Source organism: Thermobia domestica, chromosome 13 (assembly GCF_964235325.1).
Source record: "Thermobia domestica chromosome 13, izTheDome1.hap1.1, whole genome shotgun sequence".
Lineage (NCBI taxonomy): Eukaryota > Metazoa > Arthropoda > Insecta > Zygentoma > Lepismatidae > Thermobia > Thermobia domestica.
In genome coordinates this window covers 114,850,549-114,870,043 of record NC_137466.1, presented here as the reverse complement: position 1 = coordinate 114,870,043, position 19,495 = coordinate 114,850,549, and the positions used below count along the sequence as shown (strand labels likewise).

Sequence of the window (19,495 nt, the reverse complement as noted above, 5' to 3'; positions counted from 1 at the left end):
GAAATTTCGAGGTGATGTTTATTCTGATGCGTAGTTTGCGAATCCGCCCTTAAACTTGAAAAAAATAGTCATGTTCGGTGTAAGAAAGTGCTAGGAATATTATAAGGGTGCGTCTAATTCTACACAATTTGTAGATATGGTGGAATCACGAAATTGCGTTCAAGTGTGTAGAGTACAGCGCATGTGAGGGGAAAATTCCGACATGTTGGAAAAGTCGTCATCTTCGATTCAAAATGGCGGCTCAAAAATTTGTAACCATGAAAATTGTAAGTTGTGCTCTTGGTAGGTAAGCCAGGTTTCGCTATGTTATTAAGGACGTAGTTCAGTTTAAGTGAAGAAACAAATCATTGGAGAAGTCGCCATGTTGAATTCAAAATTGCCATATTTTTGAATTGCCTTCATTTGGCCTCTTATGTGGTATATTGAGGAGAATAGAACAAGCAGAATTCAACGTAGTAAGTTAGCTCCGCGGTAAAGTGTCTGGTTTCTGAGTAGCAGGTCTGGGTTCGAATCCCTGCCGACCTTGTTTTATCTTGCGTTTTTTTTCTTATCACGTTGCTTTGTTTTATCAAAATAATTTCTGTTGGCATTGCGTGAACAAAATATTTTCGTTATTACAGACATAGACGGAAAGGATATATTTATACGCTAACTGTTGAGATGGTCTCGAAACTAGGCAGTATGTTCGTGTAAAGTTTCGAGACGATACTGAAGTATTTAAAATCAAACATATGTAGCATTGGAAATGGAGCATCACCAGTGTCTCTATCGGAAGCAATGTTCGGGGGGGGGGGGAGTATTACCCCGGGGGCACTGCTGATAACATTCTATTTGTTATTGTATTATATACGTATTATTTTGATCTCGCCAGGGGCGCTCTGAGGAGGCGGTGTTCCCCAAAAAGAGTCTGAAAGAAACAATGGGTATCTTTTTCACGATATAGTGTCCATACAAGACAACAATACATTTTGTCTCGCGACAACAGTGTCTACTTCAAACCGGAAACGATTGCAAAGTATCTCTCTCCCCTTTTATGTCCCTCGTTAAGATACCTGCGTATACCAAATTTGGAGAGAATACCACAAATAGAAAGTATAAAATATTAATTTTAAGGAAATACACACACATACAGAGACGTACGCAGGGGGTGGTTCCTGGGGGTCCGGACCACCCCCGAAATTCCAACTTTTGTGTAAATGTAGCCTAATTTTTGAGACAAGTTTAGGAATTTCAATATAAAATACACAGATATTGAGTTTGGACCCCTCCCGAAATAAATTCCTGCGTACGCCACTGCACACATACGCTCATACACACACACACAAATGGGCCCCTCTTGAAAATTGTCTCGTCGGCAGCGTACATATTTATAATATATAAGATACGTGGGAAACTGCCCCTTTCGATTTAATAGTTTTAGTTGCGGGTCTGGTTGGAATGAAATGCCGTATATGATAGAGTCAAGCTTATTTTCAATCACCTATGCTATAAAAATAAACTTTCAAAGAAAGAAAAAGTGAGAGAAAAACTTGTTGGGAATCGAACCCAGGTCTTTTGCACAGTAGGCTTACGTCGTTCCCCTACACTACTCAATTCGTTAGATTTTGGATTTCCTACTTACTGCTCACATAGTATTGCTACGTAGCTGGCCCGCGTCCGTGGAATTACACCTCTAAAATCGGAATAGTTATCGTGTTATATATGTGTTTTTTACGATGATTAAGGAAATGATCTCTTGTTATTTGATTGTAATAAGAAATTTGAAAGACACGATTCTAGTACAATGTTTTACTACAGTGTAGAAAGCCTCCAATAATATTAATATTTAAATTACCTAGTAAATAAACGTCTTCATTGAAAATATAAGAGTAAAGATACAGGAAGACTGTATGTAATTGTCCAGTATAAATAATCATTTCAACAAGTCCTGCTGCCCAATAATTATTTTTGTACCAAAGGACAGCATTGTAATACAGTGTACTACGTTACTGTGCAAAAACTGGTGTTCAATCAAATGTTATGAACTAATGTTTAAAAAGCCTTAACAAAATTCATATTTGTAAATTACGAACAAATTTAGTCTTCATAAAAATGCAAGATGAGAGATACAGGTAGACTGCAAGAAATTGTCCAGTAAATATGAAATATTTCAAAAAGTCTTGCTGCAGGTAATATGTACTACTATGCCGAAGGGTTCTTTTATGAGGGACTTTTCTATATTACAGTGCAAAATAGTGTTTTCTCAAATGATACCAACAAATGTTTAAAAAGCCTCCAACAATAATCATATTTGTAAACAACCTACAAATTGTAGTCTTCATTGAAAATACATGAATAAATATACAGGGAGACTGCAAGAATTTGTGCAGTATATATGAAACTTTTCAAGAAATCTTGCTGAGGTAATATGTACAACTATGCCCAAGGTTTCCATTATAATCCACTGTACTACATTATAGTACAAAAGTAGTGTTCACTCAAATGCTATGAAATAATTTAAACAATCTCCAACAATATTCATATTTGTAAATTATCTAGTAAACTGTAGTCTTCATTGTAAATACAAGAATAAATGTGCAGGAAGACTGAAATATTTTCCCACCCTTATATCACAGATATGAATTACTTTTCCTGCTCGTAATATGTACAATTAACTACAAGGACACTATTATATTACATTGTACTAAATTACACTGCAAAACATAATATTAAAAAATGCTACGAATAAATATTTGATAGGTTGCAAAAATCACATTTGTAAACAGTGAGTGTTTTCGCAAAATGCAAGGTTTAATAGGTAGGCTATTGGAAGACAGTGTCCGCTGTATATGTTTCAGAAAATAAATTCTGTTATTGTCTCTAACATGTATAGGTGTGCGCAAAGTGCACATAATAAGCCATGCACATGATAGCCAGAGTAGAAGTAGTAATAGAGTTCTTTCTAATAAATTGTGTTTGGTTTTCAAAGTTACATGGAAGGAATAATACCGGTTGAATTGAAGTATGTGTTGGTAACAGGTGTCTGCTGTAAAGGGAAGTGAATTCCTGAAGGAATAGTTTTCTAGAACATGACACCTCATGGCAAAGGCCTGACCGGGGGCCTGGGGGCGGAGCCCCCAGCGAGCTTTAGCGAGTTTGTAGTATATGCTCTAACGCAGATTGTCGAATGCTTATGGTAATTATCACAGCCTAATTAGATATAGTCCTTTAGAAATTTAGTTCTATCATTTTACGATTTCTTTTAATAAGAGGCTGTTACGTTAATACACAACTGTCTAATTTTTAAAATAATAATTTTTTTTTCTTGAACACTTGCAAGTTATTGAAGGAAAGTAATTCCGGCTTGCCAGCTACTTTGATATATAATTTAATTTTTCAGGATAAAACAATTGCTAAATTAGTCTTGTGGGAATTCCCATACTGAATTGTAAATTGATTTATCGTTGTAGCATGAAAAAGTAAGGAACATGAGTACTTACTCTCGGTCCCTTTTTATATTCATAAAATGAAAATGATTTGAAATTTTCAATTTAATTTCCCACATTTATCTAATTTCAGTCAAAGAAGAGGGATGATCATTGAAAGTAAATTATTACGAAAGAATTAATGGAATCAAAATGTGGGAGGAAAAGGAAGTACACTGAGCAAACCTACGGACACGACGTTGTGTATCACAAGCTCACGTGGTATAAGGTCAAACCAAGGAACGCTCACATTAGAGGTGAGCTCTATACTACGTGAATATAGGTACGTCGACGACAATTAAAAACATTCATGAAATTCAGTGACACTCGAACCCACAATGGGTTAGCTTCACGACTGTGAGTCTAACGCTTCAGCCATTCAATAATACACCACATTGGAAGTGAACTAGAGACCTCTGGCACTGAAGATGGGCGCTGAATTTCTATAAATAGTATCATAGCTTTAATTTATTAAAGGTACGGTATGTCTGCGGACACTTTACATGCTGCTGTATTTTCCAAGGCAATTTTTCAGTCAGCCAATGTGAAGTGATAAATCATCGGAAATTAATTTAAACATTAGAAATGTTAAAGTCAAGCAAAATAAAGCAAAGCAGTCTTTAGCAATGTTAATCTTTGAATGTTTGAACATGTTTATATTTTTAAAATTGAAATTAATATTGAAAATTATGTAGATAATGAAATATAAAACTCATACTGTTTCCAATAAAAAAGAAATTAGTTACTGAATCAACATAGAAAGGTCTCGGCCAAAAGTGCAATAACAAGTTGTTAAATAGAGAAAGAAGCAAAACAAATAAACAAGAGACCATTCAAAAACGTAAAAAAAAGTATGTGAATTACTTACCCCGTAAAGCGTTCTGCACATGACAGTTCTCGTTCTGCGACCCTCTCCACAGCGAATAACTCCCGGATCAAGTTGACAAGAGCCCCATTGACCAGTGACCCATGAGTGGCAAACTGGATCCTTGCACGGTTGCACCTCACGTACTGCGGGGCACTCGAGACCCATTTGGCTGGCAACAACCACCACCGGTCGATGACGCTCTCGGTAACCTGAAGTTAGAAAAAAGAGAAGAGAAAAAATATTTTTAAAAAGACCAATTTAAACATTAGTTTATTGTTCTTAAAACCGACAAAAATATGACTCATTTATAGAAACAGTATAGAGTCGTTAATATACAGTGAAAGTCATAAGAATTCGTACACCGACTGCAAGGTATGATTAAATGCCTGTAGCTTCGACTTCGTTGGAGATAGAGCATTAAATCAAACGGCACTGCATTTTCCATTTATTTCTTTATTATTTACAAAACAAACGTTCCGTAAATGCGAAAACATAGACAAATAATGGGAAAAGAAACAAAAATTAACATGGTTTTGATGTGTCAAAACTATTCATACACTTATGAAACGTCTAGAAAGAAAATGATTGTGCATGATTGAATACTTGGTCGGGTTTCTTTTGGCCCTAATTATAGCTAGAAGCAGGCCCGTGCTGGCCCACCGGGACACCGGGACGTGTCCCGGTGCGCCCTCCGAAATATCACAGAATAAATAAAGGTACAAGTTTTTAGTAATAAATTCTTACAGTTTTATTGGTAAAGAATCCGTGAAAGGTGCAGTGCGCCCTTTACATTAGGCGCCCTTCCGAGACCAAGTCAAAGATGAACGATTTTATTTACTCTTCTGCATAACACAGTTCTGTACAATAAATACACACAGTTACTGTTGGCGAAGAACCCGTGAAAGGTACAGTGCGCCCTTTACATAAGGCGCCCTACGAAACATCACATTATAGATAAGTGGTTTTAGTTATCCTGTATACCAGATTTGTTTAATAAATTTAAATACTGACTGGTAGTACAGAACCTGTGAAGAATACAAGGCGCCCTTTACATAAGATGCCCTGCGAAATATTACATTTTTTAAAATTTTATTCTTCTGTATTTCAGTTTTGTATTATAAATTCATACAATTGCTATTGGCAGAGAACAGGTAAAGAGTATAATCACTTGCAAAAATATTATAAAGTTATATAGGTATAAAGCGAAACAATGTGATACATCAAGAATAATTCGGATAGTCAAACGTACGATGCATTTATGTAATACTACACTGACACTAGTCTCTAATTTACGATTTTTGCGGCATCGAAGCTTTCACAGTCTTAATATGCATCCCTATATCCGAGCATATTGATTGTTCCTGTGTGTTTTAAAGCAGTGTTCAGATAATCAGTCCCTGTTGTATTTCTGAAATATAGCTGTATTAATTTCCGTAAAATGGGGTCTTCCTGTCACCACGGCACGGCGCGTCCTCAGGTTGTGGATCTAGGAGAAGGCCTCTGGGATATAGAGGTTAGCTGCGAATATACTGAGTAAGCAGTCGCGGACGGACAAGGGGTGATAATCCAGCTTGGGAATTTGGTGTGAGGCTAACAACCTCATCCTGTAAAAAAAAGAAAAAAAGAATTGTTCAGATAAGTTCGCAGAATCCTCGGATCAGAACTGATAACTTGGCACGAACTCAGCAAAGTAAAATCGACATGAGATTTGGAACATGGAATATAAGAAGTCTCTATAGAGCAGGCGAATTAAAATTAGTAAAAAATGAGTTTAGAAATAGAGGTTGTACCTAGTAGGATATCAGGAAGTAAGATGAGAAGGAAATGAAGGAGTCAAGTCGGGAAATTTTACGTTCTTTTACGGGGAACAAATTAAAAATTATCAACTAAAAACATTGCTTTCCGTTCACAAACGAATACGTAATATCAGCAATTACGTAGGTTGAATTTGTTAATGATAGATTTTGTTTTACTTCTTTTAAGGGTCGGTGGTGTAATATTATTGTTTTAATGCACATGCCCCAACAGAAAATAAGAATGGTGATTAAAAAAATACAGTTTTTACGAAAGAATAGAACGGGTATTTGACCATCTCCATATGAAAATTCTGTTAAGCGGTTTCAATGCGAAGGTAGGACCAGAGGGTATTTTCAAACCGATTATAGGGAATAAATGTTTGCATAAGAAAGGTTGTGTCAACGGCGGTAGACTCGTGAACTGTGCAACATTTAGAAACCTTATCGTGAAGATTACAAAATTCCGACATCGCGACATTCATAAATATACTTGGACTTCATTAGATGGAAAAACACATAATCAAATTGATCATGTTTTAGTAGACAGAAGAAAACAGTCTAGCACAACTGATGTTCGGTCGTTCAGAGGAGTTGATTGTGATAGTAAGAGAGAGATTATCGTTGAATAAAGGAAATATTCAATATCTGAAAACGGAGCGGTTTATTTTTTTTTAATAGAGGAGAGTTAGGTGAGAGGGGAGCCAGATTGAAGTGTCAAATAGATTCTCGGTTTTAGAAGGTTCGGAGTGCACTAGTGTTCAAGATACTTGGTTGAAATTAGAGATAACATTAAAATTTCAGCAAAAGAAATATTGGAGCGCGCAGAAATACATAGGAACAAACCATGGTTCAACCAGGAATGTACTAAAGTAGCAGAGAAGAGAAAACAGGAGAAACTGCGTTGGCTACAAAATCCGAACGAAATAACTACATAAAATTTCATTGTCATCTGGCAGAAAACTTCTAAAACTTTTAGAACAAAGAAACGAGACTTTTGAAAGTTAAAATTAATTAAGTTGAAGATAATAGTGAAAACAAAAACATTCGGGGCATGTATAAATGCATCAACGAACTTAAGAAAGGCTATCAACTTCGTGCTTATATATTAAAGAAACCTAAAGGAACAGTTCTCACTGATACAGATAGCATATTAAATAAATAGAAAGATTTCTTTGACGATTTGCTTAACACATAGCCAAAAACTAATGCGCGTGGAGAAAATGAAATGCATGCAGCATAACCTTATATTCCAGAACCTAACCAGACAGAAATAGAATTCGGTATTTTTAAAAAATAAACACATATCTCCGGGTATAGACGAAATTCTGGTTGACTTAATTTTAGCTGGAGGGGAAAAATTGTAGAGCAAGATACACAAACTCATTCTCATTATCTGGAACAAGGAGGAATTACCACAAATGAAGAGAATAAATCATTGTTCCAGTTCAGAAGAAAAGCAACAAAACAGATTTAATAATTATCGAAGCATTTCTCTTCTGTCAACATCCAATAAATCCTCTTAAACATTGTATTAGCAAGATTGACTCCATACGCAGATGAAATTATTGGAGATTATCAGAACGGATTTAGGTAAAATCTATCAACTATCGACCAGATATTTACCATTCGACTAATACTTGAAAAGAAATGAGAGAATACAACACTCTGGCACATCAATTATTGACTTTAGACTCTGGTAGGAGAGAAACATTGTACAATATGTTTACAGAATTTTCAATACCGAAAAAGGTAGATTAATTAAGATATGTTTAAATGAATCCCAAAGTAAGGTTCGAGTAGAGAAATTCTTGTTCACGAGCTATCACGTTGAGAATGACCTGAAACAAGGAGATGCGTTGTCGTCGTTATTACTTAACTTTGTTCTGGAGAACACGATAAGGAAAATCAAAGACAGCAATCAGGTCCTAGAGCTGAATTATATTTGCCAAGTTATGGCGTATGCTGATGATGTAAATTTAATAGGTAATGATAGAATAATAGAAAGGAATGCAGAAATCTTAATTAACGCTTGCAGGGATATACTGTAGGCTTAAAAGTAAATGCAGAGAAAACTAAATAAATGGAAGTTTGTCGGGATCGTAATACTGCATTTTATGGATGCGTTAAAATACCAAATAATATTTTCTTTCGACAAAGTGGATACTTTCAAATATCTAGAATCATTATTAACAGACCAAAACCATAATCACTAGAAAATGTGATGTCAACTGAAAGCAGGGATTTCGTGCTATTATTCAGTTAAAAATATTTTTTGTCGCTAATTCTGTTGAGGAATTTGTAGTTCAAAATATAAAACGATAATCATGCCTGTTGTGCTGTATGGTTGCGAAACATGGTCACTGACTCTGAGGGAATATCGCAGACTGAAAGTATTTGAAAACAAGATTCTTAAACCAATATTGGAACTCCAAAAGGAACGGGAATGGGGAAAGGCGGAAACTTCATAAGGAGAAATTGCATAATTTTATACCGTTTATCAAACATTGTTAGAGTCATCAAGTCTAGAAGGCTCAAATGGTCAGGTTATGTAGCCAGAATGGAAGAAATTAGAAACGCTTTAGAAGTTGTAACTGGAAATCCAAATAGGAAAATTACCGTTAGGAAGACCGGGGCACATATATTAAAATGGTTCTCGCAGAGATTGAAATATAAAGTAGAAACTGGATTCAGTTTTCTAAGGACAGAAATCAATGGAGAGCTTTTGTAAATGCGGCAATGAGCCTCCTGCGTCCATAAGCGTGCTATATTAAGTTGTTGATACATTTAGGTTCTTTTTATTTGACAGAAATGTTATTACAGGAACTAAAAAATTTTTCTGTAGTAAAGAGGATTACGATTCGAGGTTAGCGTTAATACTAAAACAAATTTGGTGGTGATTTTGATATAAAATGGCACCCATGCTTTCTTTCAAAGTCTCTCTCTCTCTCTCTCTCTCTCTCTCTCTATATATATATATATATATATATATATATATATATTCCCGTTTGTATGGGCGCCCTTTTAGTAGACTTGTCCACCGCCCTCATTAGTATCCCAGCACGGCCCTGGCTAGAAGGCGCTTCGGCATCGAGTGTACCAAACGTCGCGTATCTTCGACTGTTAAAGAAACCCATTCCTCTTCGAGTGCAGTTTGTAAAGACCGTTTACTCGTAATGTTGCGCTTGCGGAGTTTCATTTAGAGTAAGTAAGTACTATAAATGTTCAATCGGATTGAGGTCAGGCGATTGAGGAGGAATGGGCAGTTGCTTTGACACATTGTACAGTAACCACAGCTTATCCAAAAATAAATGTTTCGGAATCCTGTAGGAATTTTTATGGGGGGCCGTAGCCAAACTGCCTGTAAAAATATTTGTTGCGTGAGTACCGCAGGATTTTGGATAGGGCACATACTAGTTCCTAAGTGAAGTCTTGACCTGACCACGGTAGGTCACATAGTACGGTATTTAAGTTATGGACCTTTAAATTTCATTGTTTCATGTTTTCGGCAGCCTATAACTCCGAAATGGCAGATTTCTGCACCCAGGTTGGTCTATACTTTTTGTCTTATCTCGGTGTCAGGAATCAGCTCCCAAACGTTGTCGGTGTTGTTTTGAAACACCCGATATATATATCAACCTCGTGCTTATATATTAAAGAAATCTGACGGTACAGTTCTTACTGACACGGATAGCATCTTAAATAGATGGAAAGATTTCTTTGACGATTTGTTTAACACGCAACCAAAAACTAGTGTGCGTGGAGAAAAGAAGATACACACCGCAGAACCGTATATTCCAGAACCCAACCGAATAGAAGTAGAAACTGCTATAAAGAAATTAAAGAAACACAAATCTCCGGGTGTAGATGAAATTCCGGCTGAGTTAATTTTAGCTGGAGGCGAAAAATTGTGGAACAAGATACACAAACTCATTCTCCTTATCTGGAACAAGGAAAAATTGCCACAAGAGTGGAAAGAATCAATCATTGTTCCAATTCACAAGAAAGGCGACAAAACTGACTGTAATAATTATCGAGGCATTTCTCTTCTGTCAACATCCTATAAAATCCTTTCAAATATTGTATTAGCAAGACTGACTCCATACGCAGATGAAATTATTGGAGATTATCAGTGCGGATTTAGAAGAAATCAATCAACTATCGACCAAATATTTACCATTCGCCAAATACTCGAAAAAAAAGTGGGAATACAATACCCCGGTACATCAACTATTTATTGACTTTAAAAAGGCGTACGACTCGGTTAGGAGAGAAACGTTATACAACGTTCTTACAGAACTTGGAATACCGAGAAAGCTAATTAGATTAATTAAGATATGTTTAAATGAATCCCAAAGTAAAGTCCGGGTAGGAAAATTTTTGTCCACGAGCTTTCACGTCGAAAATGGCCAGAAACAAGGAGATGCGTTGTAGCCATTATTATTTAACTTCGTTCTGGAATACGCTATAAGGAAAATCAAAGATAGCAACCAGGGCCTAGAGTTGAACGGTATTCACCAAGTTATGGCATATGCTGATGATGTAAATTTAATAGGGGATGATAGGAGAACAATAGAAAGAAATGCAGAGATCTTATTAAACGCTTGCAGGGACATGGGTTTAGAAGTAAATGCAGAGAAAACTAAATACATGGAAGTGCGTCGGAACCGGAATACAGCAAATTATGAATGTGTTAACATATTAAATAATACTTTTGATAAAGTGGATAATTTCAAATATCTAGGATCAATATTAACAGAGGAAAATCATATTCACGCAGAAATTAAATGTTGACTAAAAGCAGGGAATTCGTGTTACTATTCGGTTCAAAATCTCTTGTCGTCCGAATTCTGTCGAGGAATTTGAAGCTTAAAATATACAAAACGATAATCATGCCTATTGTTCTGTATGGCTGCGAAACATGGTCACTTACTCTGAGGGAAGAACATAGACTGAAAGTATTTGAAAACAAGATCCTGAGACGAATATTCGGACCCAAGAGGAACGGGAATGGGGAATGGCGGAAACTTCATAACGAGGAACTACATAATTTATATGGTTTACCCAACATTGTTAGGGTCGTCAAGTCTAGGAGGCTTAGGTGGGCGGGCCATGTAGCTAGAATGGAAGAAAGTAGAAACGCTTTCAAAGTCTTGACTGGAAGACCAAACGGAAAACGACGATTAGGAAGACCTAGGCGCAGATGGAAGGACAATATTAAGATAGATCTCGCAGAGATTGGAATACAAAGTAGAAACTGGATGCAGTTAGCTAAGGATAGAAGTCAGTGGAGAGCTTTTGTGAACGCGGCATTGAACCTCCGGTTTGCATAGGCCATAGAGTTTATCTTTCACTATTAAGTAGTTAATACGTTAGGAATCTTATAGAGGAAACAGAAGCTTGAAGACCCATAATTTTACCTACAATGGATATTTCTATAAATGTATAGACAATGAACTAGTCACCTTTAAGACCACTAATAGTTCTGAATAGATTGAAACATGCCCTTCATTGCAGTATTGACTACAAATGGACAAAGGATAGATAGAAGCTTATTCAGGTAAAATAGCCACATGCACATTAGCTAACGCAAACGCATAATTGTTCCCAATCCGGGAAATTGGCTGTTACAACTGAACATAGTTTAGATAATCTGATGGGCTGAAACGTTTCAGTCAGATAGCTTAAATGGATGCTTGTGTTAAGTCATATACAGCGTTGCCAAATCAATGAAACCTCAGCATTACATGATGTTATAAATAGATCTAACGGATATTTTCTGGTATATTTATAGCGGGTGTTTGAATAATGACGATCACGAAGATATTTATCGTATACATAACCTCGAAAGAAGTAAAAACTTCCTAATCAACATAGGGTGAAAAGTGAGTCCTCGCAAAGTTATAAGATGCCGAGAGCAACGGAAAATGAAATTTAAAGCTGCATAGCTCCGAAACTATGGAACTATCATAGTCGATTCAAGGAATAACTTAGAAACTAGTATATGCTCTATCTAAATAGCCATTTCACATTCCTAAGGTAATTGAGTTATAATGTTAGCAAAAAAAAAAAAGTTGGAAAAAAGTGAATGATAAGTTTCACGCTGGTGAATTTTAAGCTAAAGGAGTCGAATGATTAATGAAAATAATTAATTATGAAATAAATGGTAGAATGAGAATGTAGGAGGAAATCAGAAAATCCGAGAAAAATTCGGACACGATGTTTTCCACCACACAAACTCATGACCTGACTGGGAGATCGAACCAGGGTGACGTCGGATCGAACCTGAAGTGACCGTAAAGGAAATTGTGATATGCTGAAATAATTTGAAGTCAGAGTGCTGATGATTTTCTAGAACATAATATTTAATTAACTGTGATATTTCAGCAAGAAGTTTGTGCATAATTATGAATATACTTCGAATTTTCATACGGTATTCCAGTTTCTTAGTCTGAAAATATGAGAGCACGAAGTATGTGTGTTATTATTAGGAGTTCGTGTGTCATTGCTCTAATAATGTTCCAACAGGTTAAAAATGATAGATTATTATTGAGAACGAATGACGTAGTTTTAACCCTCGAGAACTCGGAGCGCGGTCTTTTCGACCGCACCTATAAATATTCTTTGATTTTGTTTAGTGACTTTGAGCAAACTTCCCCTCACCCCCCTCTAATCCTTCCCCAGACTGTATTGTTGCAACACACCACCGCTTTTGGCAAGTATACAATTCATTTAAAATTATGTAATTCATTCCTTAACGTCAAATTTTACAGCGCGGTTGTTTCGACCGCGTGCGAGTTCTCGCGTGACGGTCTGTGCGCGAGTGCTGAAGGGTTAAGCACCATGAAAATTCGTTTCTCTCAGTCTTCCCAAAAGTTAGGCATGAGCATTTACTCTCAAGTTGTTCCCTTTAGTAACATCTATAAATTGCTATATGTCTAATCTTTAGACAATACTATTATAGTTTGCACAAATAGCAATGCCACGTGTACACCACATGAAGGAGTCTGGTTTGTATTGCCTGATGTTTTCTCAAATTATTGAATTCGGAAGTGGTAGTATATTGATAGCACTTCCAGTTTTAACAGAAATATTAGATTGGAGTTGAAATATATTAAGACACTTAATTAATTACAGAAAATGGTTTCTCGTTATCTGTTACCATTTTCACTCTAGATTTAGAAACGTTAAAACCGGAAATTATTAATCTATACCACTTCCGGTTTGAATAGGGGTAAAGAGAGAAAATGATTCTATTCTTAGAATGCTAGATCAATTCCATAAAGCTACTTCTCGGTATCTAGAATCATTTTTGGCCTATATCGATCAATATTCAAACCGCAAGTCGTTGTGGATCTCTACTATTTAGTTTTAGTAGAGACTTGAGTAAGCTTAATTGATTACAGAAACTGCTTCTTTTTTTTTATCTATGCACACTTCCGACACTTACTCGCTTGCAAAAAACAGCTTTCTTCTATGTTACCTTTCTAGCTCTAAGTTAAAACAGTAAATGGCTAGTTTCTACTACTTATGGTTTTAGTAGAGAAATTAGAGTGGAAATCCGTAGGTGCTTCAAAAGGTCATTATTTAATGCCTAAAATTCAGAGATCTACCAATTACACAAAAAGGAAATAGTGTCCCACTCGTAAGAATCCCCGGGAAAAGTGGTATAAAAATCTTAATAAAAGTGGTATGAAATCAAATTTATGTATGACATACCTTTATAGTTGAGAAATGAAGGTACATTACAGGAGGTGCTGAAAGTGACTTCCCCCCATCTGTATACATAGTTCAACACGGTGCTGCTTGTTCGTGAATGTTGCTGTCAGATTATTGGGAGTGACTGCCTAGATTTCACGGTGATTGTTCTCACGTTACTCATCGATGTTGCGTGGTTTGTTCTTGACACATTATGAGGAGCATTCATTTAATTCGTAGTCACCCCGTAGAAGTATAGGAAATTATTCACCTACCTTAAAAGTAATCACTTCTGGCGGCGACGCATTTTGTCCACTGTGACATGAGCCACTGGATGCCTTTCTGGTAGAAAGCTTTGAGTTTCCGGCGAAACAACGACGTCATCTCCTTTATGACCTCATCGTCCGAATGAAAACGGTTTCACTAGAGCTTTTTTTAGTTTCTCAAACAGGTGAAAATCGCAAGGGGAGTGGTCGGGACTGTGGGGCGGATGACCGAAAACCTCTCACTTAAACTTCGTCAAAGTCCCCAGTGTCACGTCGGCCGTATGCAGCCGCGCATTGTCATGAAGCAAAATCACATCCGCCGATAGTTTCCCTGGGCGTTTGGACTTGTTGGACTTACGAAGATTGTGCAACGTCTCTCCGAACCGAGCGGCGTTCACTGTCTGTCCGTGCTCCAAAATTTCCGTGTGCAGTAGTCCTCGAATGTCGAAGAACGCGGAGGCCATTACCTTTCCCGATGAGTTTCGAATCGATTTGGAATTCTTTGGAAGGAGAGAGACGCCACTGTGGACTTTGGCGTTTGCTTTCCGAGTCGTAGACGTCTCGTCTCCTGTAATGATTTTCTCCAGGAATGCTTCACCCTCAGGTTCGAATCTATCCAAGTGCGACTTGCATACCTCCATTCTGTCCTTTCTTTTTAGCGTCGGTAAGGCTGTGAGGCACCCACTGGGCGCAAATCTTGCGCAAATGAAGTGTGCGGGTGATCATAGAGTAGGCCAATCCTACGCTGATGCCCACATCGACTCTTCGATTCTCCCGGATGATCTCGTTCACTTGAGCAGTAATCTGTGGCGTCGCCACTACGGGCTGTCCCGGACGAACGTTGTCTTCAAGCATCTTTCGACCTTCTGCAAACCGCTTGCTCTATTTGATGACTGCTGGCAGCGACAATGAGTGCTCTCCGTAAACACCCACCATTCGTCTCTGCATTGCCCGTGCGCCGACAACCTTCGGCGGCAAGAAACCGTATAATGGCAGGCTGCTCCACTTTATCGGTCTTAATTTTCGCGAACCACTTTGTATGTTTTTCGACTGAGAATACACTACTATGCATTTGGACGACGCTGACTCAACTGTCCCTCTTTGCAGCTCCACCTTCCCTTTCTCGCTCACGCGATAGAAACCGTACCGCCATCTATCGAGCCTTTAAAGAACCCGTTACAAACCGATGTAATTTTCGTTACACGTTTCGTACGGCTTCCATTCATTTCACGGGGTGACTACGAATTAAATGTATGCTCCTCATACATTTAAAGTGACCCTACAGAGAAAAGTCAGACGTAATGTCATGTGACCTTGGAAATCACTATATCAGGGAAAAATAGCACCGCAATCATACTTACTTTAGATGTGTGGCATGTTGGCCCATCTTGCTGGTACCCAAGGATGTTATAAATAGAGGATCTGCCCATATGTAATCTTCATCCTATTAAATCGATGAAGCCAAAAAACAACAGAGCATCGGCATGTCTGATTGGCTACTCTCGTTTCTGCCATCGTCTGATTGGATACTTTCGCTTCCGCCATGATTGTTGGCTCAAAATATTGCGATCCTATTGGGCGGAGTGGGCAGAGCAGGGGTGGCGAAACTGTGACGTATGGCTTCAAGATTTGATTGTATGGGCAAATCCTCTATTTTATAAGATCCTTGCAGTAGTGTTTAAAAAAAGCCTGATGATGCACTGCTGTGATAATGCACAGAACACGCCCACCTTCTGCGAATGAAGGATTTCTCATCGGCTGCATACTGATTGTCACTACTCCATAAACGTATGTTATGTGAGTTCACATTCTTGACATGTCTTAAAGAAACCACTTATCCAATACTGTTTCACAACAAACACGCGCTCTTTTAAAGAATATCAATACACGAACAGTAATCGAGGCTACACTGAAATACGAAACACACACATAGCTCGCGGAATCTCATTGTTCCCACATTTCACAGATTTACAATGTTGCCACATCAACGAGTTATGTGAGAACATTCGCCATGAAATCTAAGTGCTCACGCTCATATACAAATTTGGTTTCATACCCACTTTTATTAAGATTTTTATAACACTTTTCCCGGGGCCTCTTACAAGTGAGACATCCTGTACAACGGAAAATAATATTAAACAGTAAAACGACTAAATTATTAAACATAATCTTATGATTACCTTAGCAGATAGTTTTTACACACATTCTCTCACACATGCCTAGCTACGCAGTTATGGCCACACATAGAAGAACTATGAAGCAAAATATTTTTCAGTTTTCCTTACCTTCAGAGACTGTTTCGGTAAATTGCGGGCAATCTAACGGACGGCATGGACCCCAGTTTCCCCATTCGCCTACTTCACAATCTCTTGGACAGGCAACTTCGCATCTGGAATAGAAAAGTAGATTACCATACATTACAGTATTTCTTACTTTGTATCAGAACTTATAGCCATAAGAAGAACATTTTTTGACAAATATTTTTCATATTTATTTTATTTTATTTGAAAGATATGCGAATTCCTGAAGTCAGGCTATCAGTGTTTACATACAACCAAATTACCTAAGAGTTTTTATATTACAGTCAATAGTCTTCTCACTTTTTTTGGTTTCATTCCCGGCGTGAGCTCATGTTGTTTGGAAAAACAGTTAAACTTGACACAAATCAATTAACCATAAAAAATAAAATGAAATCTTTCAGTTTAACGTCCCACAATTAAGTCCTTTACACTAAGGGAGACGAATGATTAAGCCAAGTGAATGCTAATGGATGAATTGATGAAATGATATTGTGGGAGGAAACGGCAGTACCTCGAGAAAACCCACAGACACAATGTTGCCCAACGCAAACTTACTTGGCTAGGGATCATACAAAATGTTACAAATATTCAGTCAATGGAAAAAAATAAATAAATAGAGAATCACCATTAATACGTAATCTTTTCTTCTATGAAATTTGGGGAAAGCTTGGAATGAGTTTAAGCTTAGCTTCCCGTTCAGGAGCGAGACTAAGACCTGGACATACAGCTTAAATTGAAATCCGAATGACATGAGCTTCTCCTGCGAGGAAACAAACTCGGGTCTCCTACGCCAAATGCGCGTACACTATCCAAGTAGCCACATGGAAATTTTTGATAAAAGGTATTTAACAGGTTCCTCCTGTGGACCCTACATTAATTATTAGGATGAATAATATGACAAAGTATGTTCTGGTACTTTATATTTTACATTATTAAACATATTTCATTCTTTTCCTTTTTAAATAAAACTGTTAAGATCTTGAAGAGAAATACGCCCCCCCCCCCAAAGAAAATAGCGGCATTTCAGCCTTAACTTTTTAGAGGATGCCTAAGATTCTCAGATATAACTATAGAGTTACACGTTTACAATAATTATTATATAATTGTATATTATTGATTAAAATGAGAAATTCTATAGATGAAGAGGTAAAACGAAGAAAGGATACCTTCGAAATTGATACTGGAAAAGGGTGTTGAAAATTGGATGTTGAACCAAAAACACAATTTAAAGATAAACACAAAACTGAAATCAAATTATAAAAGTTATTTTAATTTATGAGTGAAGTATGTACTGTTTTTTCTTTAATGAAAAGAAACACTTTCTTCTTTCCAATAAGGAAAGGGATAAATAACTGTTTCTGCAAAGAGAAGGAAAATGAAGGAGGGTAGATAATCAATTTAATAGATACGAACAAAATGAAGCCAAGTACAGCCTAATCAATTTTATTTCCCCGTTCACCATTGAATAAACATTTAAAACATAACTTTGAACACTTCTGTTCGAAGTTAAAAGTATGTTTTTCATTTTCTTACTTTATCTTCAATGAAATATTGTACCGGAGCGTCCTTCATCCCTCAAAAGTTATGCCGCAGCCCCACTCTACTTCGCTCCGGCTCCACCCCTGTGAGTGAATAAGGTATCAAATGAAAGAGTATGGTAAATGGTAGGAGAAAAGTGGAGTAAACTGAAGATTATCTAGCGAAGAAGAGATACGGTGATTGGATACAATATGAAACATGGAGAAATCGCGTTAGTAGCTATGGAGAAAATGGCAGAATAAGAAATACCTATATAGGAAGGTCGCGATTGAAATATATAGACCAAATAATAAGAAGGGAAGAAAAAGTGCAAGGAAATGAAAAAAAAACGAAATACTTCAGTTTTATGTGCCAGGATTATGCCGAATAGGCTAAAGGAGACGGTGATGATGAGGGATGAATGAAAATGGTGGAATGAAAAAAGTGGGAGGAAACGGAAGAACCCCGAGAAAACTCACGCATGCTGTGTTTGTCCACCACAAAGCTTACTTTGGCGCAAGCTGGGATCGAGCCAAGGACCCCATGCACCAGAGGTGAACGCTCTACCGGTGAGCCACCGAGGTCCTTGCAGGAAAATGAAAAATCTGGCTTAGGATAGGGATGAATGGAAAGCTTCTCAGGAAATATTATTGACCTGAGAAGAAAAAGAAGAATGACTTCTTTTTATAACTATCTTAGTTTGTCAGATTTTTCAGAGGAAAAAAGGAAGATTTTTACAATTTGGGGGAGGGGGAGTAGGAACATATATGATATTTAGAAATTACATAAGAAACATAGTATGTTTTATGGATTCATCTAGTAACATAGAATGATTTTAGTTGGAAACTGGGTCAATTTATTTTTAAAAAAACTTGCAATAGCCTACATAAAACGAAAAAGAATATTACGATTTGCGGTGGGAGCTTGTGTGGCTCGGATTCCACGTTAAACTGTAAGTCCTCCATGCTGAAGGGACGCTAAATTAAAATCCAAAGAACCAAGTATAGAAATATTACTCAAATCTTTGTTGCCTTTTAATTATACTTTAATGAAGACTTTGCATCTCTTGGAAGTCCCATGTTCTTCTTCAAAAACTGCTTGCACGACATACCAGTAGCTAGTGGTCCTTACTACATCAATATGTCATGATTAGGGCCCGGCAGTTGAGGAAAATTCCTCTTTTCTACTAGTGCCCGAAGACGAGTATTAACATAATGTTTATTCACTTTGGGTCATTGTAGGTCAGAAAATGGTGGATTTTATTTGTCCTTTTTTGCCTTTTTCGGCGTTGTTCGTTTATTGGTCTTTTTTAAGCTTTTCATAGGTCTTAACGTCTTCCTTTGCACTTCATATTTCGACAATAAATTTACTAGCCATTAACTCGAATCTCCACCACCTCTTAAACATATTTTCTTTAGTAAAGAAAATCAAAAGATAAGACATAAGACCAGATCTGCAACAATCACAAGTCAGATAAGGAGGCGTAAGAATGTTTTCCAGCAAGGGGGGAGGGGGTGAGGTTGGGGAAGATTTGTTAATTTTAGTTTGGACTTCAGTTTGTGGAAGAAGGACAGACCGTTAACCTACC

The 19,495-nt window shown here is 37.1% G+C and overlaps 1 protein-coding gene across 2 annotated transcripts in view; it reads right to left on the bottom strand.

Moving 5' to 3' along the window:
• The window catches only part of LOC145668440 (thrombospondin type-1 domain-containing protein 7B-like), a 1,268,628-nt gene that overhangs the window by 392,032 nt on the left and 857,101 nt on the right, over window positions 1-19,495 (bottom strand). For both annotated transcript variants that reach the window (XM_081736305.1, XM_081736304.1), the window contains exons 10-11: window positions 16,375-16,478; window positions 4,333-4,541 (exon numbers count right to left, since the gene is read on the bottom strand). In XM_081736305.1, the coding sequence (XP_081592431.1) occupies window positions 4,333-4,541; window positions 16,375-16,478 (313 nt within the window). The remainder of the gene's footprint in view (window positions 1-4,332; window positions 4,542-16,374; window positions 16,479-19,495) is intronic.